General features: G+C 34.3%; 2 protein-coding genes across 2 annotated transcripts in view; one reads left to right on the top strand and one right to left on the bottom strand.

The window, feature by feature from the left end:
• LOC118182052 (membrane-bound acylglycerophosphatidylinositol O-acyltransferase MBOAT7-like) overlaps window positions 1–24,442 on the bottom strand; it is a 121,709-nt gene that overhangs the window by 14,770 nt on the left and 82,497 nt on the right. The gene's annotated exons all lie outside the window — the stretch shown is intronic.
• The window catches only part of LOC118182054 (uncharacterized), a 41,248-nt gene that overhangs the window by 1,238 nt on the left and 15,568 nt on the right, over window positions 1–24,442 (top strand). Inside the window, exon 2 of the mRNA XM_035351333.2 lies at window positions 152–883. Within this exon, the coding sequence (XP_035207224.1) occupies window positions 152–883 (732 nt within the window). The remainder of the gene's footprint in view (window positions 1–151; window positions 884–24,442) is intronic.

Here is a 24,442-nt window from a genome sequence, read left to right on the forward strand (position 1 = left end):
AAAGATAACTGCTTAAAAAGGCCGAATGAGTAACAGACTTTGACACTGCAATGAAAATGCAGGTCCAAGATATAGAAAGATCTAATGTGAAAGGGGGGAACTAATATGTTATGTTTTAAGGCTTCCTATTTATTGAGATTTTATGTTTCAGGTAATATCCAGTGGAAGAAGTGGGGTCACATTGTGAGCAGCACAACTACAACTCCTAAACCTACAAACAGTAAAATCTCAGTAGTGAGTGGAGAAATTCTTATTAACAATCATAATTCAAACAAACTGCCAAATGCCCGACCGATGAGACCAGCATCCGTAGTATCTATCGTAGATACTTCGCCAGCCCAAAGTACAATTACTGATGTTTTAGGAGATAGAATTAAGCAGCCAGATATCATCAAATCTGCAGCAATAAGTGTCCTTGATGCACCAAGCAATTTAAAGACGACTATAAAGCATAATAAAATAATCGTCATACAAAAACGCACGGATAATCTTCCTCAGAACCAAATTGAAGAAGATATTCAAATAAGCACAGAAAAGCCAACGAAACCGCCAGATATGGGTAATTTTTCTGTTGCTCCAGTGATGGATCCATGGTCAAATATTCCTATACCTTCCAGACCATCGTGGTCATTATCACCAATCAAAGGAGGAATAATCCGGCCAGCTGCTCCTCAAACAGTGGTACCTAATTTACCATTCATGCCTTTTTTAAGCACTCTTATCACACCTTTATTAAGTAAGCCTATCACACCTTCAGCACTTAACTCTGGAATGCAAGGTATAAAAGCAATGCAAGGCTTTTTGAGAAATTCTCTAATGGGTGCAATGTTCTGTTTCTTACCAAGTGCTTTTATTGCACTTTCTCTCACAGCAACGCAAAGGGGTAAGTTCTTTAAAATTTATTTAGATTTCATTTGAAAATATGCATTCTTTAAGAATTTTCATGTAAGTAGTCTTTATTAATGCCAGCTAGTCAATTTTTCGTTATTGTTAAGGGAGCAACATTTTTATATATGAGACATTTAGAGGGAAAGCCAGAAAACAAAACTGGAGAGATTTATCAAATCACGAGCTTAAAGACTTTAAAATCAAAGTTATAATGTAAAGTACATAATTATAAAAATAAGTTGTAAGAAAAAACTGACAGGCTGCAGCGATTAAAGTTATTAAAAATTATATAAATGAATGAATATTTAGCTAGTTACAGATTGTTTTGTGTATAAGAAACCTCCATACTGTTGATATTTTTAACTGCAATATGTTTAACTTAAGACATTTTTCTAGATTAATACAGGAACTTTCATATTTTAGCGAAAAAGATTACACGATAATAAGTCACATCATAAACAAAATTGTAAAAACTCAAATGAAGATGATTTCCTTATTATAATGACTTAGTATATGTAAAGGGACAGTACTGCGTGCTCAAATCTTGCATAAGCATGCCCACGATATGAATATAAACCTGCTATAGAAATTAAAATGCGAGAATGCTAAACCAAAAATGGCAAAAAGGAACAGAAAAGAAAGAATATTGCTGTGTTTGTTATTTTTGACTAAGATTTTGTTATGTTTTCTACACATATTAAAATGTAGCAGATAATATATATGCAGTTTTACACAAAGACATTTAAAACGCAGTATAAAATACTACATATAACAACATTACTTAAACTGAGAAACTTTTTCACTAAATTAAAACAACTTTTCCTTTAAGTCTTCTTTAAATCTTTTAAAATTTCTATGAGCGTCTAATTCTTCAATGTATCATCATATTACTAATACTTAAAAGTTTTTTATTTTTGAAGTGTTTTACATATGATATATAATTCATAATTCTTATGGCGTAAGCGGTGCCCAATAACAGTTATAATATTCAGTTTTCAACGATTTCTTTATTTTTAGCCAAACTCTTTGCTTACAGCTACTAAGAGAGTTAAATCAGAAAGATAAAAAAAACAGCTAAAGTAGAATTTGAAAAATGACATAAAATAGGTATATTTAAAAGAAACCGTTCAAAATTCGTGTTTTGTTTTGCAATTTAAAAAATTCAAAAGATTTGTTTATGTTTATTAGTTCTCGGAAGTTCAAGAAACAAAATTATGATTCATAAATATTTAAGAAAAATGTCGAATATTTTATGAACTGGAATTGTTGGATTAATGGAAACTAAGAACAAACTGATATTAATCTGGAAAGAAAATTTGATATCTTTAAAAATAATGTTCTACATTAAACAAACCATTTAATTGCTTAATTCATTGGGGCATAGCCTAAGACAACTATTTGCATATGGGCAAGAGATCCTTCATTTTCAAGGGATTTTCAAAGACGAACTATGAACGTAATCATTTTGCAGACTGGAAAAGCTTGGAAAATGTTTTTGTAGTCTGCCTGTTTACTAGAATCCTAACCCCCTAGAATCAGCAGCGTTCAGCGGTCTTATCCATCTGGCCACTTCCTAGCCAACATACAAATAATACTCCCGTTTTTATACGTCTGAGATTTCCATTTTGTTCATATTAGTCTTGCAGAGTCATCAAGGTAATCAAGAATTCTGAAATATCAATTGTGCCTTCCTTGGGAATCGAACACAAGGTCTTTCAAATGAAAGTACTAACCACTACACCTAGAATGCGCAGGAGAAGGATGTCTTTAATTTCATGCAATTTTGTTTTGTCTCTTCGAAGATTTCATTCGTATAATTTCAAGAGGTAACAATGATTCCTGTACGCATGTCACGTTCATGTGTAGGTCACGTTTTCCCTGTTACTAATAGGAAAACACTCCAAAGAGGCATTTCTCTTAGCAAAAATTTAGTTGTATATCAGAGAAAAAACAGGTAACAAAAACAAAAGTAAGAAAACTGTAACACATGGGAAATCGCAAGCAGACAGGCAGAAAAGGAAACAGATCCCTTGTTTTGTACTCTCTGATGAGGCATTATATGGATAAGTTAATAAATTCATGATCCCACCACATAAAAGCTTCAAATCAAATTCTATATATAAAAATATAGTTTATAATTTAGTACTCAGAAGAAAATTAAAAAGCAAACACTAATTTTTCATTTGAATTTCAAAGACACAATGTTTCAGAAAAATGCTTATGATTTTTGATTATTTAATAGCTGGTGAATCTGAAAACGGTTTTGTGGATATTAAGAAAGGAATGTTCCAAGTATATCTTAATAGACAAAATATCAAAATCTAACTTTTGAGAGAATTTGGGAGCTTAATTTTACTTTGACAGATTTTAATGTTTCAATTCAATTTGTTTCAATTTGTTTTCATCGTATGTACAAATGAAACAAAAACAAATAGCGCGCTTCGATCATGCGAACAAATATGGTTCGCTTGATTCCAAAACATGTATATGATTTAATTTTTTTTCCACAAAAACATTTTGAATAAATATTTTTAAATTCTGTTGCATAACTTAATAGAGATAGATACTATAAGAAACATTCATTTTAATTAAAATTAACAAAATTTAACTTACAGTTTCTTCGACTTTAAGCCATAACGTGCAACTTGGTGCCATATTTTCATCATTTCAGTGCCACAGCGAAAATGAAAACAAATTATCATAGTCTTAAGCGCGCAAGTGAAAGAGAAAATATATTATCAAGTCTTTCTTGCCTCAAAATAGAACCTGACGTTCAGGATTCAGATAGATAATAAGATTAAACTTGAAAGTTTTAACTTTAAAAAAGCAGACTTATAAAATTTATAAATTAAAATATTAGATAAAAATTAGTAACAGATATAAACTGGGGAAAACACTTCTAAAATCTTTCATTCAAAATTCGTTTGAAAATTACTTCTTTTCGTTTTGGGCTGTTACATAAATAAGCGGTGTTACATAAATAAGCCTGCTTGTTATCTTGAGTTTTGATCACGACGTTGATTAAAAACCAAATTCGATAATTTAATCATTCGCATCTTTCAGAAGAAATGTATTTTTATCGCTTAAATAACTCATTTGTACTGTTAAAACAATTTAAATATACTGAGCTTCATTTTTTGCGATACATATTTAATAATGATATGACTAACGCCTCCCATTTTCATTTTATGATACACATATAATATTATTGTATTTTTAGAGCAAATCAAAAGTACTATTATCATAAAGTTAAGTTGACTTGTAAACTTTATAAAAAGAAATAGTCTTAAAGGTAGACATTTTTTACCTTTCTTTTTACCCCAAAACGGGTATTAGCCACGAAAAGAGATTTTGCGTTGTTTTATTTTAATGCGGTGTTTCACTTTTCTTTCGAGTCCGTTGCCGTTTGGAAAACGTAAGATAAAGTTTGAAAACTTTATTTTCTTAACTGATAAGAGTTTGGAAAAACGTAAGATTTTTTCATATTTAACTATTAATGATGAAAAGACTTAACTATTTAAAAGCAATAGATGCAGTTCTTAAGAATATTAGTTTTTTTTATTTTTTAATCGAACTGATTTAAATAAAAATATATTTAATTAACGATATATCTAACCTAAAGCATTAAATACTTATATGCAATTACATTACATTTATTTCCCTTTTTAAATATACAGAAGATACATAACGTTCCCATGTTGGTCTAAATGCATATTAATCTAATAAATATCCCATAAAATATTTCACTGTTTCATCTGGGCCATCTCTGTAGGTAATCTTCGCTTAGAAACCATATTAAATATTAAAAGAGCCCTTTTAGGGGATTCCTTAAAATACGAATTTTAAAAAGTTAAAATACGAATCCGTTCCCGATTTAAAAAAAAAATTAACTTTATTTTTGTTGACTTATTTATTTTAACGCGAAAGGGGAGAAGCTATTTTTTTAATACCGGTACTACCGTTTCTTGCACTGAATGTTCTTTTGTCAGTTCCAATCTCACAATCGTTCCATTAGATACACTATGCAGATTTCATTATGAAATATAATATTTGATACAAAATAACTTATTAAATAGCTAACGAAGGGCATTAGCTACTATATCTCAGAATAAGAAGTAACAAGAAAGAAACAGTATCGGTATTTATCTATTGTTAACCGTCAAGAAGTAATGAAAAAAACAAGTGTAACCAAAATACTATTCCCAATTTTATTTTTTCTAAATCTCTCCATTTTTGGAAAATATTTTCGGATCATTCCTTTAAGTCATATAACTAAAATTCTTGTTTTAAGTAATAATTTTTAGGTATCTAAAATAACCAGGCTTGGCTAATGTTATTTCAGTATGGCATTTAATAGATAGATACTAAAGGCACAGAAGGGATTTCAATTGTTTTTGAGGTCGAAATTTTAGAATTTTTTTAGTCAAATATCGTGAATATTTCCTAAAAAATAAGAATAAATACTCTATCAGATTTAGACTACTTTAATTAAAACAGCAATTCGCTCTGCTGCGAGCTTTTATCCGATGCCCACTAAGGGCCATGCTATTAAAATACTAGTAGTTCACTGACTACTGGTAGTTTAGCATGGGTTCGAATGCTGAAGAATGGTTAGCTGTATGGAGGCTTTCCTGAGTTTCCACGCGAGTAATCTGAATAGGAACTTATTTTCCCTTAGAAAGGCCATTCCCTCTGGTAAGTAGACCCACCAACGACAGAGCGGTAAAGTCGCTGAACACTGTTAGTTCGGCTCGAGGTTCAAATCACGGTAGCGGGCTGGCCGCATGGGCGTTTTCGTGGTTTTCTGCATATGTAACGTGCATACGAGACAGTTTCCTCTAGTAAGGTCCTCCATGAAGGTATTCCTCCCCTTCGGCAGGTAGCCCTCGAGTGCTTTCATAATCAAATAAACGTAAATCTAAACCCTCTGGTAAGCAGCCCTTATGTGCTTTGTCATAATCGATTAAACAACTAGATTCTACCGTTCTATGTCAGCTCCGTTCTGCTATAATTATGTGGTACTTCTTCAGATTGTTCTTTGCACCCTCTATCATAAAACTATAATTTTTCTATTTCGTAAGAGATTCAAATTCGCGATCTCTTTGTCTGTTAGACAGGCAAAAGCTGTATTAAGTGCTAAAGCCATTTACTTCGACAATTTTGGTTGAAGCAACTAACTTAAATATTAACCAGCTTTACTATCTCTTTGTGAGTTACTGTTTTCGAAATTTGCATCAACCAAAGTTAAAATTAGAATCAAGATTCTAAAATATACCCCGACAAAAAAAGTATAATTAGCGACTAAAAGTTATTAAACTATGACTTGTGCTTTATAAACTAATAACAGCTCATCTTTACAATCGCAGTCAGGTAATATAAATAGTCTATATTCTGTTATTTTGAAACAGGAGATTTTAGATCAAGATTTTCCCTTTAGTTTCTGTTGTAACTAGGTAACGATTACTGTCGGGAAGGGGTCATATTTTCTCACTTCTCTTTACCACGAACAGTTAACTCGCACCAGTAAAGGGTAATTTGAACAAATGAAGTGAGGAAAGTTATCTCAGTAGAAGGATAATGATGCATGCTACAAAGAGAAATAAGGGAAGACAACTGAGATTTTAAAAAGCCTGTTTTTAAAGTAACCGATTTATGACAGGAATCGAACAGGACCAGTCGCTTTTAAGATGATGAGCATTTTAATTAGATTAAGAAAATAAATTCACCTGTTTTAAATTAGCAATCCTACAATCAAAGCGCTATCACATATGATCAAAATTTAGTTTCGAATTTTCTACAAATTTTCTTATTATTCTCACACTTGACTATAAATTTATCACTTTAATTTGAGCTTTTCTCGGTGTACCATCTCTCATAAAAATTCCAAAAACAAAGTATTAGGAATTAAATTTACATTTACATTTTCACGAATACTTATACAGCACTTCCTAATTTTAGAAAATACATCAAGCGATTTATGATTTTTTTAACTACACAGTTATTTTTAAAATGTTCTTCTCTAAGTAACAGAAATAAAAATATTAAAACTTTTAATTGCGGGTTGCATACGGTTTCACCATTTTAAATTCTAATTTTAGATCTAAAATATTCCTCTTGTCAAAAAAAAAAAAAAAAAAAAAAAAAAAAAGGAGCATTAAGCATGTAGAAAAATTTCTTCCATTGTAAAGATACTGCAAAAAGATACAGATAAGTGTACAGTAAAAAAAGATAAAGAAGCCATTACAGTAGGACATCAGACATAAATTCACGGTCGTTACGTATTAGTGTGATATATAAAAGCTGCTTTTGGGAGCAATGCATAAGCTATTCCGTAAAAAGGCAAAGCACACGATGGCAAATAGGCCTTGTGTGCTTTGCATTGGTCAATTATACTAACCCAACTTTACTCTTCCTCACTGAGACAACTAATTCCTGTTGCTTTACCTGCACTCTTGCATTTCTACCGATATGCTGACTCTTTTGAATTTGAAATAGTAGAATTTCCCTTAAAATGTTTCCAGGAATATTTTTTTAAAAAAATGTATGAATGAAAATACATAATTGCACCTTTGTTCAGGTAGTTTTTCATAACTCAAATTTTGAATATAGACGTAAGTTTCAGTAACCGTGTAAGTGAAAAATGTACTACATAGTTCTGCTTTCTTTTACTGGATAGTCATCACTTTTAAGCATCATTTTAATACTTCAATAAAAATGCTTAGATATTTTTCAGAGGGAAATGTGTTTTTTCTTTTGCTTTCATTAACTTTTTCTTGTTCTGTAGAGGTTGGTGTTTTTGAAACAGAATTTATCTTCATTGTCTTATTTATCAGTCTGGCTTTGTAGTCTAAAATATAAGTTAATAAGTTATATTATTGATACATTACTGGAAATAGCACAGGTGAAATGAAACTCTTTCAAAAAATTATATTTCGAACTATATCAGCTGTGCAGCTAGAAAGGAAAACCTAACTCTCGGAAGTTCGACAAAAATTCTAATACTTCAACGCGATTGAAGTATTTTGGTTTGCGACGACACTATATGTTTTTTAGCAATTCGACAGCTAGTCATTAAGGAAAGATTTATTGATTAAAAACGGTTTAATTAAAAACATCAAGAATACCATGTATTCTAAACACGGTGAACTGACATATTTCACAAAATAAAGCCCTTCCGGAAAGACTCTGATGTTACGTAGTCTATACAAAAGTAAGAGTCTAGGAAAAAATCTACAAAAGCAAAGAATTAGTGCCAAAACTCGTTATTGTATTAAAAATGTATTTTAGTATTCAAGGCTTCGTTTCCAGAAGCACGGAATGTTACCAGATGAGCCGGAAATAACGAAGTAGCCTGTTGTCAGCCAATGAAACAGAAAAGAACGCCTCGAATTTACAGGAAAGAAAATAATTTTGAGGTGTCAAATCAAAATTTAATCACCAAGGTTCTGATAAGTGAGTTTATGATTTGTTAGAAATCCTATAAGCACTTGTTAACAAAAAAATTTATAAGAAGCTGCGAAGCTTGGCGAGGGAAAAGTGGCGGTATGCGACTGCATGAACTCTACAGAAGTAGGACATCTAAAGACAACAAGAAACTTTAATAAAATAACAATTCAAAACACATGGTAATGATTATTAAGAAATGATTGATGGGTTTGTAGAGACAGGTATTTTTTTGGAAGCAGGAGAAATGAGCAACGCCTTCGCCGGGATTCGAATCACGGACCTCTGGAATACGCGCCCAGCATGCAGACCACTACACCACGAAGGCACGCTAAAAAGGCGGGACAAATTCCAAAAACAATATATACGTCCCCTTTTAAAGGGAGAGTGGGGTTTTAGGGGACAAATCGCTAAATCCTGGGGGTGGAGAATCATCATCCACCACCCTTTTAATAGTTCGGGCGCCACTTTAGAGTCATTAGGATTTTAGAGAAGCATGAAAGATGAAAAATGAGCAACACCTTCGCCGGGAATCGAACCACGGACCTCTAGAATACGCGCCCAGCGTGCAGACCACTACACCACGAAGGCACGCTAAGAAGGCGGGAGAAATACCTTATAGGTTAAGGGCCGAAGAATCTAGTATATACAATTTTTTACACTTTTTATATTTGAATTTCATAGAAAACCTATAAGAAAAAATAGAACAAAGAAAGCCTAAAAAATTATCAAAGGAAGAAAGGAATGCTAAAAGATGCAATAATGGAAGTTTAGAGTAAAATTGCGCCATTGAAAATATTACCTTGCCTAAAACTTTCTACAGATTACAAAAGTAGTTTATCATTAAAATTTATTTTCAAGTTAAAAAAATAAAAAAAATATGAATAGTCATACAAGTATTTTGCTTTTCTTCTTAAATAACAATATCTTCTATTGTCATATAAAATTAAATGTTTATTATTGAATGAATTAAAACTCGACGTAAAACGAATTTCAGTTTTAAAAGATGCGGCGTTTGTTTTCGACTATCACTTTCTAACGTAAAATAATATAAATAAAGAAATATTCGATATATCAAAAGTGCGTATTACCATTTAAATATTTTTTTAAGAAATGCATAGACAAAACTGAAATATATATGTTATTGCAAAATTTCTTCTTTGCCATTAATTTTTTAGTCAGGATGCAGACGAAAACGTATGGAAGAAACACAATTAGCAATATTACAAGCTTATGTTATAGCGTATTAGAAATGTGTTTTATTAATCACGCTTTTGATATTTAATAACACATCTTTCAAAATGTTATCTTCAATTTTTCAAAATGTTAAAAGTTACAGATAAAATAATGTTTAAGTTATTAACTTTCTTGATGATTATGCAATTTTATAATGTCGAGGGTAAATAAAATACGTTATGCACTGTGGATTGGCAATAACGTACTCTAATGCTTTGCTCTTTCGTGGATAAGATTTTATTGTCTATGGTATTTTTACTACTATTCATATTGTTTATCAACGAGGTGTTAAAAAAAACTTGTTGAAATTCAATCAAAATGCCTTTGAGAGTAAAATCAAAAAGAATTCCAACTGACTATTTCAGAAGAATTATTGACTATTTTCCCATATTATTCTGTGACAATCTACAAAGACGCGCGGAAAAATTTCTTGCCCAATTACTTATTATTTTTTACGTTTGTTAGTAATTTGAAACTTTCTAATTGCAGTTGTTTAACTTCAAAAAATATGATACGATACTGTTATTTTCATCATATTTTATTTCAAAAGGTTTTGTTATTCGGGCATAATAGTGTAGCAATATTGGCTGCATGTTCTTATACCTCACCACGTGATCGTATATTAGCACCACGTGATCGTATATATATACCTCGCCACGTAATTGCATATTAACTTTAAGTAGCCCATGACGTGGCAAAGGCGTTGCAAATTGGTCCGAGAGTTTGCAAAGTTGTCGTAGAAGCGTCTTTGCCACATCATGTGCTACCTGGGGCACCGACTGCATGTTCTTATACCTCGCCCCGTTAATGGTATATTAGCATCGTGTTGCATTTTTGCTTTCCCCGCGTGTTCTTATATTATTCTTTTTTGATGATGTTTTCGAATTAGCATTGTTTATTTAAAAATATATTCTATTTTTTGTGAATATGAATTTAACAATCTTTAATTTACCAATTAATGAGATGGATGCCACATCATTTCTTCAAGAAAGAGGTCTTTTACCTGACAAACGAATATGCGAAAATGGCCACAATACGAAACTTTACGCTAACGACGAAACCATTTAGAGATGCAATGCTAAAAATTGCAAAAAGAAGAAGGGCCTCCCTGTTGGAGATTGGTTCAGAGGTTCCAAAATATCGTTTGTTACTGCTATTAGATTTATGTATTCTTGGGCAGAGGAGTTGATGTCCATGAAATGATGTAACAAACAGCTTAAAATGTGTGAAAGTGGAAGTTGACTGGAACTATTACATGCGATAAAATAATAATAATAAAGATAAGGATTCTTAAAAATATTCTTAGGAAACGACATGTGAGTATTATTGTTATTATATATTGCGTTCTTTATTTTTAAATTCGCTTGCTTGTCGAAATTATAGCTGAGATATTGGCGCAAATCTAAAATCGCCAAATATGATTGGGGGCCGCTATAAAAAAGAAGTACCATGCTAGTTTTAGGACTGTCCGTAACCAGTTATGAAGAACATTTTTTATTAACATTCACTGAAAAAATACGTAAACATCATATTAATAAAAATTTTAATAATAAAACAAAATTTTTGAATAGTAGAAGTTAAAAGAATCTTATTTCAGGCAAAAAAAGTCTTCAAAATAAAATTATCACATGGGAAAAATACTTAAATTCACTATATAAAATTTCGTACAATTCACTCAAAATTAAAACTACAGCTACGCGTTTCTTATTTCAAAATTAAAAAAGGTCTTCGAAAAGTCTACCAAAGAGCTAAAATTTTATTGACATTTGAAACTAATTTTTACTTTTGTACCTAGGTTTGCTAGCTTTGAAATTATTTTTAAAGCTTTTTAATGACTTTTCTCAGTCTAGTAGAGCTGATTAAACTAAATTTTAGCAAATATCCACTTTTTCCCATGTCTTTCCCAACTTAATTTTTAGTACATTTTCGTTATAATGAATGTCCTTGTTTTGTTTTGTTGAACACAATCCCGTAAACTTTCCACAGAATTAAGAGATAGGTATCCTAACTTTGAGAGTTTTAATGGCATTAGGAAAGCTGCATACGATAATGCGAGAGGCTTCATTTATGAGCAATGTACTTTGGATCTTTGTTCTGATGTATCTAAAAATCAGGCAACATTTTCAAATTTTGAGCTCTTTGTTCAAATTTCATTTCGAAATGTCTAAATGTGCAAATTTTTCTATTTTCCATTCAATGATTTCTAAGTAGTCTGTGTCGACCAATAATGTGTCTACCAACGACCGAATGATAAAGTTACTGAACACTGTAGTTCGACTTCAGTTCGATTCCAGGAGAACGGACCAGCTTCATGGGCGTTTTCGTGGTTTTACTCGAGTAACGTGTATACGAGCCAATTTTCCTTAGAAAGTCTTCCACGAAGCTATTCCTCCCCTTAGGCAGATAGCCCTCAAGTGCTTTGCCATAATCAAATAAACCTAGTCAAACAATTAAGTAGCCCCATAAAGGCTGCTTACAATGGCATGAAGATTCATTAGCTGAAGCTCAGCCGTTAACTTTTCCCAAACGTTTGCATGCTATGTGAGCAAAAAATGTTAAATTTACTTTTACAAATGTAAATTACTGATTTCTAAAACTTATTTAGATTCTTTACGATTCTTAATAAAATTCAGTCTTGTTCTGTGATTTACATTATTCGTGAGAAATTTGGTTTCTAGAAACTAGGCTTTGAAACTGATGGATTATAATGAATGCATTCCTCATAGTTGATGGAGTTGAAAATATACCTAAGCATTTTTTTCAGTCTTAATATCGAGTTTTATAACGCTTTGCTTCAGATTAATCGCAATTTTCGCCTTTGTTCTCATAAAGGGAAAATGCTTGACGAACCAGCACGAATTTTTATTTTCCAACGAGCCAGTTTCAAGACATTTAGAAATTACACTGAACAAAGTTACTTCGAAACTTTACTTATAATGAATTGCCTTACTTGCCCACGCCCGTTCTTTCCGTGAAACGAGATTCTAGTAGCATTGGTTAGAAAAAACAGCCCCGCTGGAAGCGAAGTCCCACCTAGCTACGGAAATGATGTCCCGACTACGCGGGATATTCTGAAACTGCGCCGAAAATGTTCCGTCTGCAGCTCTGTCCCGGATAGAGATCAACCAATCGGACGAAAGTTCTGCTTCTGAAGGATCACGCGATCCCAATCTGAGCGATAATCGATTACTATTTGGCGTTCAAGTCTGTTTAGTAAGTGAAAATGGTAACCTAGCTACGTAGGTTTCGTGGAAATGTGCAGGTTCTGAGAAATGTCCCTTTCGACGTCTGGTCCCGCGTAGCGGAAGCGTATATGATAGGGACTTAATAGTCCCATTTGTGCTGAACTAAATGCCTTTTCCGAACTAAAATACGGTAGCTAGTATATCATCAACACCTGGATTCGGTTGACTGGTCTCGTGCTTCTCACAGGACAGATTGTAAGGAAATATGATGTTTCCCTGAATATGCTTTCGGGGTGTAAATAGTTAGCATGTCCAGCTGGCAGTGGAAGATCCGGGGTTCGATTCCCGGGGAGATTCTCATCTTTACTACAACCGAAAAATATAAAATGATCTCAACGGTCTTAGTCTTTAGAAAAACATTCCACTTGCACAGTGATTGGAAAACAGCTTTTTTTTAGATAGTTCTAAATATTAAGTGTCTTCCATCAAAGATGAAAACTTTCATTTTGTGGCAAATACTTAATTTAAATGTTTCAGCAACTTAAATATATTCCACAACTTTTAATATTCTTTAACAGATTTTACTTCGTTGAAAAGTAAAGTTACGTAATTGTTAAGTGTTACAAATATATTAAGTGTCATACTTAACAGTATTCTAAATATTACAACAATATTCTGAATTTAAGAGTGTAAAATGGACATACACTGATAAAAATCAACAGTTCATAGAGAGTTGACAGAAATTATTTATTTCGTCATCGATCAAAGTTTATCACTAATAAGTAGAATTTAAATTAATGTTAAGAGAGTCTTAGAAAAAATATAAAAAATAAGGCCTTGGGGTCTAAAAAGTAAATAAATAAATAAATAAATAAATAAAATAAATAAAAAAAACCTCTTTTTAAATTTATTTTCGCATTATATGTATATATTATACAGTCATTAGGTTATATAGATACAGGAATATATAATCTAATGTGCAATGCCTTCGCCAGGAATCGAACTCCGCATCTCCCGAATACGCGTTGAGCGTGCTTCCAGTTACACCATGAAACCATGCGGAAAGAAGGGAAAAAATACCTTATATACATCCCCTTTTAAAGAGCGACTGGATTAGGCAAATCCTGGTGGTGATGAATTATCGACCACCACCTTTTAGTTCGGGCGCCACTTGTAAACTTATTTAGAATTTTTTCGGTGTCAGGAAATTGAAGAAATCCCGAGTGCCCTTTACGCATCGAGCGTCTTTCGAGTTACACCGCGAAGGCATACGGAAAGGAGGGAGAAATTGCTTTATAATATACATATATATACAGTGGATGGACAAAAATATGGAAACACCTTGTGAAATGCATGTTTGAAAAGAAAGATTGATTTTAATGAAATATGTAGGTGGCGCTGGCGTTTTTGACTACTGACGCCACCTATACAACTTCGTAAATGTGCTAAACAGTTCAGTTGTTGTCGGAGTACTATTATGTGAGGTTGTCATTGCATTATGTCAGAGTTAACAGACTTCGAACGTGGGCAAATTGTTGGAGCACGTTATGGTAGGTGCTTCCGTAAGCAAGGTAGCCGAGGTGTTTCGTGTTTCAAGAGGTACTGTATCGAAGATTTATTCCGCATATTTGAAAAGCGGAGAAACATCATCTGCTAAATCACAGCGCGGACGAAAGTGTGTCCTGAGTGATCGTGACAGACGATCATTAAGGGAAATTGTGACGAAAAATAAGAAGACCACAGCTGCAAAAGTTACTGCTGAAATGAATGTTGTGTTACCGAACCCTGTGAGTACCAAAACAATTAGAAGGGAGCTTCATAAACAGGGAATTGCTGGCCGTGCTGCAATTGAGAAGCCACTCATCAGTGATGCTAATGCCCGTAACAGGAAAAGGTGGTGTTTAAGTCATAAAGCCTGGACTATAGAGCAGTGGAAGCGAGTAATATGATCTAACGAGTCCTCTTTCACATTGTTTCCCACTTCTGGCCGAGTTTACGTCTAGAGAACGCCATCTCAAGCCTATAATACAGACTGCTTGTTGCCAAGAGTGAAACATGGCAGGGGTTCTGTTATGGTTTCGGCAGCCATATCGTGGTTCTCTGCTAGCCCCATGATAACTGTGTCAGGGCACATGACTGCCAAGACTCATGTGAACATTTTGGCAGATCAAGTTCATCCCACGGTACAAACTTTGTTTTCCGATGGTGATGGTGTCTTCCAAGACGACAAAGCCCCTGTTCACACAGCTCACATTGTCCAGGACTGGTTTTCTGAGCACGAGGATGAGTTGTCCCATCTCCCCTGGCCACCACAGTCACCAGACCTGAATATTATCGAACCTTTGTGGTCTACATTGGAACGGAAAGTGCGTTCTCGTTATCCACTGCCAACATCGTTATCTGAACTTGCCACCGTTTTGCAGGAAGAATGGTATAATATTCCCTTGGCAAACATACAGGAACTGTATTTATCCATTCCGAGAAGACTGCAAGCTGTTTGGGATGCCAACGGGTTTCCTACACCATATTAAGCTAAGAAACATGTTTTTTTAAAGGTGTTTCCATATTTTTGTCCAACCCCTGTATATAATATATACTGAAGAGCCAAAAGATTATGACGACCTATTCAATAACTCTTTGCGCGATATTTGTCCTGCAAATCAGTTACAACTCATGGATGCAACAAGTTCTTGGTAGATGACTGGGGACATGTTGTACCAAATGTGTGAGCAGCTGTCACGCAAAGTCGAGATATTCCGACATGGTGGTGTTTCAGCTCTAAGCTGCCGTTCCATGACATACCAAATGTGGTCTATCGGGTTAAGATCTGGCGCGTTGGCTGGCCAGAACATTAATTTGAATTCATCCTTATGTTTCTCAAACCACTTCAATATCCGAGGTCTTGTGATATGAGGCGTTGCCCTGCTGGAAGATTCCATTTCTATTTGGGAAGGCAGATGCCATATAAAGTGCAACTGATCCGCAGTTATGTTCAGATAGTCCGCAGCTTTCATGATCTGTTCTACCACAACTAGGGGTCCCAGACTCGCACATGAGAACGTTCCCCAAAGCATAATACCGCCAACACCAGCCTGTGTATGACCTGCTGCGGAGCAACTGTTCACCTGGAAGACGGCGTACCCTGACACAATTATCGACGTGATGAATGCGAAATCGTGATTCACCTCCACCAGGCAACTGGTCTTCTACTTATCCATGGTCCAGGTTCAATGTTCCCGAGCCCACTGTGGGCGTAGTTGACAATAACGCTTGGTCAACAAAGGAGCACGAGTGGGACGTCTGCTGCGCAGTTCCACATCCAACAATGTCCGGTAAACTGTGTGTTCCGAAACACTTGAACTTGGATCTGCATTATATAGGGCTGTCAGCTGAGCCACTATCTGCCGCCGATTTTACTGTACTAAGCGAGACAGTATCCGACGTCTTTTTTCTTTGATGACGCGTGGACGTCCAACACCTTGACGTCTACCGCTGGTTTCACCGCCATTTATCCACTTTACATAAATATTAACAACGACAGATCGTGAACAACCCACTAGTCCTGCAGTTTCGGAGATACACGTCCTGAGTCTTCAGGCCATTACAATCTGCCCTCTATCAAATTCGCTTATATCAGCAGCATTTCCCATCACTCGCATAAGAAAGTGCAAGAATGGTTCCTTATGATTACTTTGATACTCTGTTGGTTATTCTAGGATGCAGTAGGAAATTCATTACTCCTGCTCTTTCCAGATTCTTGAATTAGTCCCCTTGGGGTATTGACGTATGTAAAAATTCAAAGATGAAGCTTCTCGAGTTGAAATAGCCTTGTAAAAGAAAATGATAATTGAAGCCTTGTGCTTCGGTGATCAGCAGGCCATGTCTGGGGCACCTGCAGAAGGACAGAGAGGTGGGGAAAGCTGGTCGGAAACACATGAAGAGGTTTGTCGAATCCGAAATGTGGTGAGCTTACAAACTACTGTACAATACGAAAAGCAATACATGTATGCAGAAACATAAAAGAAAAATTCTGTATACAATATAAAATAACATATGTTCTGACAAAAGAGCAATTAATAATAGATAGTGATTGCTTCTTGAGTTAACAACAGGAAGAAATAATATGGGATGGTCTATGTACAGCAAGAAAATTAATTTTAAAACTGCTCTTTTAAGGGCAAAACAATCAAAACACAAACACTGTGAGTTTGCTGGCCTCTGGTAGCCAGGAATAGCTGCGTAGCAAAGTCCTGATGTACACAGTACTAGAAACGCAAAGATTGTACTTTGCGATGAAAATTTGTCACAAATAGGGAAAAATGACCCCTTTAATTGTTCGTGAAAATGGGGGCAACATATTAAACGTACAATAGGTTCATAATTTCACAGATAATCCATAAAAAGCATCAAATTTAATTAAGTCCACACTGAACATGCTGAGTTCTCTTTGGTCGGTTTAGGTAGACTGTAAGAAGTGAGTGGCGAATGGGCGAAGAAGTTTATCTTCATTAAGTATTTCGTAACTTAAGATATTAGCGAAATTAGCCGGGTTGTAGCTAATCGCTCTGTTTAAGAATTTTTCCTTGATGCGATTAATAAATTCTTGAATTTGTTCTAAATTTAAATCCGAGTGCAGACTACGATTTCTGACGAAGTAGGGAGCTCCGGTGATTATTCTTAAGAAGTTGTTTTGAAGGACTTTTAAGTTTTTGTAGTCCTTGTCTTTTGCGTTTGCCCACGCAGGGAAAGCGTATGTGAGAATCGATCGAATGACCGTAAGATACAGTCTCTTTTTCAGATGTAGAGATAGCTGTTCACATTTTAACAGTCTGAACATAATTTTGTAGGCCTTTCCAAATACTTTGGTCACGCGATCGTTCCATGATAAATTACTGCTGAAGATAACTCCGAAGTAGCTTGCTTTGTAGACTCTTGGGATTGGGCAGCCAAAAAGGGTGATTGAGTTTTAATTTGGTCGAGTCTACGATACTTCCTAATGAGAAGAATTTTAGATTTCGTGGGCTGAATGATGTTTTTCCCACAACCACATCTTTTTCTATGGCAGGAATTTTCTCTTGCAGCCTGGCCAGAGCATGGTCCGGTCGACAAGATTTGGAAACAATTGCCGTGTCATCGGCGTGGCTGGCTAGGAGAATGTTAACGTCGTCTGGGAAGCTGGGGGAATCGTTAACTCAAAATATATAAAATAAAGGTCCAAGGATGTTACCTTGTAGAATACCAGCTAGGATATTCTTTACAGTAGAAATCGCCTTTCTATGCTTGACAGTGGAAGTGCGCTTTACGAGGAAACGGTTTATGAGCAAAACCAGTTCACGAGGCAGGTAGAGTCTGGTAAGTTTGTAGAGCGGACTTGGATGCCAGACGCGGTCAAAAGCTTTTAAGCATCAGGATTGCGATACTCATTTTATTGTGGATTGCCGAGCCTATGAATTCACTGAAGCGCGAACGAGCTGCGTCGAAGTAGAGAGTTTTTTTTTTTTTTTTTCCCCTGATGATCGGCTACACATTGGAGGTTGTTGATCAATCTATTATATATGAGTCTTTCGAAAAATTTTCTGATCAATGATAGCAGGCTAATGGGCCTGTAGTTTGTCGCATTTTCATGCGTTTTTCCTGGTTTCAGGATGAGAAAGACATTTGCATGTTTCAACGCCTGTGGTAAATACAAATTGTGGAAACAGGCGTTAGAAATACATGTCTGTTTGAAGAGAGTTTTGAACCGCATGTTCTTGAGCATCTGATTGCTGACTGCATCGCTGCCTGTAGCTTTTGGGGGTTTAAGAGATCTGATGATTTTATTTACTTCATGAAGAATGACTAGATTTGCGACGTTCGTAACACTAGGCGCGTTAATCTATCTATATACGTAATCAGTTAGTTGCAGGTCAGATTCATGGTTAACAGGAAAGGCGTTTGGAACGAATATGATTCCTTATCCACTTAATCATGTGCTCTCCATGTAATCCAGAGGAATTCATTGAAAAGTGTGGGGATGGTCATAATGTTTTGGCTCGTCAGTGCATATTATAAAGTATTTTTCTCTTTACATATGACGATAAGTCCAACAGAATTGTTGATAAATAACAATTCAGAGGAGGGAAAAAAAAATTCTACCAGCAGAACTTAACTATTGTTTTAGGTTATGAGATATGCATAATATCTTGGATCAGTGGTTTTGTGTCTTGCATTATTTTTCTTACCTACTTTACTTACCTCTATTGCTTTCCTTGCTTTCTTTTTGATTACCTCTACTAATTTTTCACGTATGGAATAAAATGTATTTCAGGAAACCTTGAAATATCTGCAATGTAAATGAACCTTAGAAGTTGTTTCTGGCAGATTCGATTAAGAAACTGTCAAACTATAATTCATGACAAGAGTTTACGTGTATGAAACACATTTGTCTGATGTTCATATTTAACTTTAGGAAATCACTTCGAATGGGACGGTTTGCTTGGATTTATTCGCTGTTACAAATACCATTCTATTAATTACCTATTTTCAGGAGACAAAATAGTTTAAAGCAGTAACTCTCTTTATATCAAGCGAGTAAAAATTTTTAACCAACCATAAAAGTCGATATTCGTCGTAAGTGACTCGCAAAGCTTATCTTTAATTTAACATCGTCACAATAAGATAAATTATGATAAATACTAATAAAATCAAAACTGAAATACTTGCACAATCTGACTTTTGAAATGGGAGATTTTAAAGCGGCGGGGGGGGGTGCAACTCCATTACCGAAAGCAGAAGGTTGTCAATTTGTTGAGACTACTAAGCTTTTCAGAGAAGGTTTGGCTTGGTTTATTTAATTATGGCAAAGCTCTCGAGGCTATCTGCTTCAGGAAAGGGATATCTTCGTGGAGGAATTTTAAGGGAAGCTAGTTCGTATGCACGTTATACATGGGGAAAACTACAAAAACACCCATGCAGCCTGTCCATTCACCAGGATTGGATACCCGGATCGAATTACCAGTATTCAGCAATTTTACCCATCGGCCGCTGTTGCGCTTACTTTTCGAAGCAGGAAACATGAAAAACCAGCAGTGCCCTCGCCGATATTCTAATCATTCCTCTTCCATTTGGTAGCTACACGTGCTAATTCCTTACACCATAAGAATCTGTGGGAACGCTTACAATTTGTATGGCGAAATGTCTGACTAATTAAAAGTACATAAATCCAGACAATTGTCACCAAAATACATACTGCTTCAAAATGAACACTTCCGACAATCGTTTTTTTTAAAGCTATTTAAATTCCACCCACTGAATATACGAAATAAGTATACGAGATAGATATGGGATCTTCTGTAGAACTGTTTCTTCGTAACATTTTTAATTTTTTTTTTTCAATTTTAATAAACATCTTTTTTTTCGCCCAACATATTCTTAATTTTTTTTTTACGATTTCTGCACGGATCTTGTAAATGCCATATACGTGTAACCTGTGGTTTCTTTGTAAGCTAAGTACTGAAAACTGGTAATCATTTAGGTTTTCATTCTACGTCAAAGCAGCAGACAGAGAACATGGATATGGGCTTGAATTCTCGCTTATGCAAACTAAATACAAGACGACTTCCAGAGAAATAGCCACTGTGTTCTTCACTGAATCCAACCATTGATTACTTTGCAAAATAAAATAATCTACCTTGAAGGAGGACTATATTTTTTAGAAGAAAACGTACCACATAATTGTTCAATTTTTTCAAATCTTCATCTCTTCTAATCTTTCTGCACTAAATATTCAATTAAATTCTTTTTTTCAATTCCATATATCATTACAGGTTTAAAATTTTGCCATGAAAATAATCAAGCAGTTTCATAAAATAATTTTCAAGCGTGAATTATGCAATAGTTATGCATAACAAAACTGTAATGAAACTTTTGTAATGAAACTGATTTTTCACTTTGTGAGATAAAATTAATATTAAAATTACTTGAATTAGAGCATTATCTTTCTTTAACTGAAGTTGCTCTGAAAAATTAACTATCAGTGCCACTATCTACGCTCTTTTTCTTGGAACAGCTTGGATTTCTGAAATACTAATAGCTAAAAAACTGATTCTGCGAATCAAAACTTAGATTATTGCCAGTAAAACAGATTGTGCAGTGCTAATTAAATTGACATTACAAGTATTAAAAACGAACTTCGGAACGTGCAAGCTGCTATTAGATATTCGTCGAAAATGTTTAGAACTTTCATCGCTTTGAGAAAACTAGTGAATAAGTGTTTACTTTTTGACAAAAGTATTTTGTGTCAGTTTAGCAGTTACATATGAAAATGCAAATTCTTTCCTTAACAACCAAACATAAAGTATATTTATAAGAAAGAGAGCAAAATCTTTCAAAAAGAAAAATACTTAATGTGTTAGAAAAATAACAGATACAATGAAATTATGCTGTAGAAGAATCAGGTATCTCAGAGATGTTAACATACTTTTTCACATATGTATTTATAGACAATTAACTTTCAGTTAAGGTACATAACACATCGAAAGATTGAGTATCTGCCTATTATTTAAGCATGGTGTTTCGTTTTCGAGAATTAACCGAAACCAGTTATATACTTTGTTTCAACGTAACTACTTAAATTATAGTACACATTTTATGCAATGATTGTCACTCAAGATAAAAATTTTGAAAGAAAGCAAGTACAGGTAACTTTAGTCTCTAAATTAACAATTTAACCATAATTAGGCAAGATCCTTTTTGATATACTCTGTATTTTTGTTTAAAAAGGAAAAACTAGAAAAGAAGAAACTTATCAAATTCTTAAAGGTTGAAAGATCTAAATCGAATTGAAAGAAACTACTTTTTGGCTAATTTATTTGTAATAAATAATCGCAATCATTTGCATATTCCATCGCGGTATACACATGATGCAAGTTTTATGCTGTTTGAATGCTTCTTTCACGGTCTTGCATTTTGTATGGCCAGAAGTTTATAACTATAGTCATATCAGCAAAAACGTCCAAAGTTTTATTTGGAGCTTCCCCTCGTTTATTACTGTACTGTTGCGGTTCATTAACCACGGATCCGTTGCGTGAGGTATGCTGATCAAAAGATCCTACCATGTTAACTTTTGGGACTAACTTTCTCAGGAAACCGGATGATTACAACTCTCAGTGAAACAGATCATGCAAGTCACTCAATGAAAATGGTTCCCAATTGCACCACCACACATTCTGGTATACATATCTAAGACTTCTGAAGATACGCCTGAGAATTTTAAAACATCTGAGTAAACTCATTAATATCGTATGGCCAGGGAAGACGGTGCGTTGTTTTCACAAGTGCACATCAGCACAGCCATTGAGAGAGGGGCTTCGAAAATGGACTAATGAGCTGCTATTGCTCTTGTGACACTAAATCTTGTGCATGAGAGCGTATGTTGTTTACGTTTTAATTTGCATTTGTTTCGCAGTTATAAATATAGGGCGTAATATTAGAAAATCTCGTATTGCTTTCGTTTTCTGAGTTTGATTAATCGCTGAAATTTCACTTTCGCGATTTTTATCACGCATTAATATTAGGATTGATGTTCACGGCATATCATGTGGATTAAGATAATTGAAGTGTACATTTTTTTAACTGAGCTGAGAATGACTGAAAATGTCACAATGAATCTAGTGTTTTCTTATTTCAGTGCTTGCATTCTTTTGATTTTAAAGTGTAAGAGTCAGAATACATATGATATGATTATATCCATTGTTAACATTGAAAATTACATGTGAATAAATTGAATATACTTGTTGGGTATACAACAAATTCACTTTGTTTGATGAGTATTTCTTGTGTAGACGGTACATTTAAGAGTGAGCAGTTATTAAATGGGAAATGTAACACACTAAATGTATAAGAATGCAAATTAATAAAGTTCATTTTGAATGAAATTCTGCATTGGTTATTAGTATTATAGAACATCTTTTTCATATAGACAGCAATAAAAAGTGCTAACTTCTATTTACATATGTAACTGGTATAAATATTTTTCTCATATGCATAGTTTTATGTAAAGATTGCATTTGAGCTCAGATGCATATTTCCTTCTTCATCTTATTTACCACATATTAAGTAATATTTCACATCGATATTTTTGCGAAGTATCCAACATGTGTTTGTATTTATTTCAACCAGGTAGTGAAATCTTCATAATTTCCTATAATTGATTTAACTTCGCAATGAAAAGTTTCAGAAGCAATCGACGATGCTTTAATTATTTTGTACAGAAAATTTCGTGGCAGAATATTTTCAACCATCTTGCTTAAATCTTAAAGCACGAGAAAGGTCATGTGACATGACAGAAATATTACCGGATGCTCATTGGTCCATCCTAGAAACCACTCCCTCGGTGGCTACACAGATGTGCATTTGTGAAATATGCAGACGGTGTTATCAGGAATTCGAGCAATTTTCCGAGGTTCCGGTGCTTGTGAAGCTGCTTTGTTACCTGATATCAGTGATTTAAAACAAGAAGAAACCTTAATCATAACTGTAGAAAAAGATTTAATGATAGTCTAAAAAATTGAAAAACAAACTAAGGGTAATCCTATGAAATCCAACGTCTTAACCCCGTCGTCGTTAGTTCGACGTATTCGTCGTCATAATAGATTTTTGAATATGATAGTTGAATAAGAAGATATTTTGAATTTGCGAATTTGATGTACGAAGATGTTTTGAATACGAATGATAATTTTTGAAACATCAGTTTCTTGTATTTGAGTTTTAAAAATTTGACATTTTATGAATAAATATTGTTTTTGAATTGCAGTTTATAACTTTCGATATAACTTCATTGTTCCTGTGAACATAAGGAATACATATGTTAGTTTTAAATTTTGAGAACGAAACAAAATATTGAGTGAAAAATATTATTTAATTTTCTGTCTTTTAATTCTAAATATTTTAATATGTCATTTATATCGAAATAATGTTGCCATATACAAGATATTCCTCTTTTAGAAAATTTTAATTGGCTCGAACCCATTTAAAAGTACATCCTCTTCTAAACGTTAAAAAATAGTCTAAAAAAATGAATAACAAACTAACGGTTATCATATGAAATCCAACGTCTTAACCCCGTCGTCGTTAGTTCGTGGCAGATTCATAATTATTGACTCTATTTCTTTACAGTTTACACCACTGCATAAAAGCGAGGAATTTTCCTGTCCCTCCACACAATGATTTCTTAAAATGTTATAAAGATGCCGGCTTGGTTTGGTTTATTTGATTACAGCAAAGCCTCGAGGACTATCTGCCAAAGGGGAGGGATGCCTTCGTGGAGGACTTTCTAAGGGAAACTGGCTTTTATACACGTTACACATAGGGAAAACCATGAAAGCGCCCATACAGCCAGCCCGTTCGTGGGATTTGATCCTCGGATCGAATTACCAGTGTTCAGAGACTTTAGCGCTCGGCCACTGGTGGGCCTTAAAGATGTCGGCAACTTAATGCAAGTAGGCAACTGTTCACCAAGATTAAAACCTTCACATGGGTGTTCCGTCAGCCTTTCTTCATGATAACCGAAATTCATAAGAGTGCTAGCCAAATTATGTCTGTATATCAGGGCATCATTGCTAGCCAAATTATGTCTTTACATCAGAGCATCATTGCTAGCCAAATTATGTCTTTATATCAGAGCATCACGGTTCTTTTGCGAAAGCTGGCGC

The sequence above is a fragment of the Stegodyphus dumicola genome, chromosome X1, assembly GCF_044657685.1.
Source record: "Stegodyphus dumicola isolate Sdum_Otavi_A_Nest chromosome X1, ASM4465768v1".
NCBI classification, from domain to species: domain Eukaryota; kingdom Metazoa; phylum Arthropoda; class Arachnida; order Araneae; family Eresidae; genus Stegodyphus; species Stegodyphus dumicola.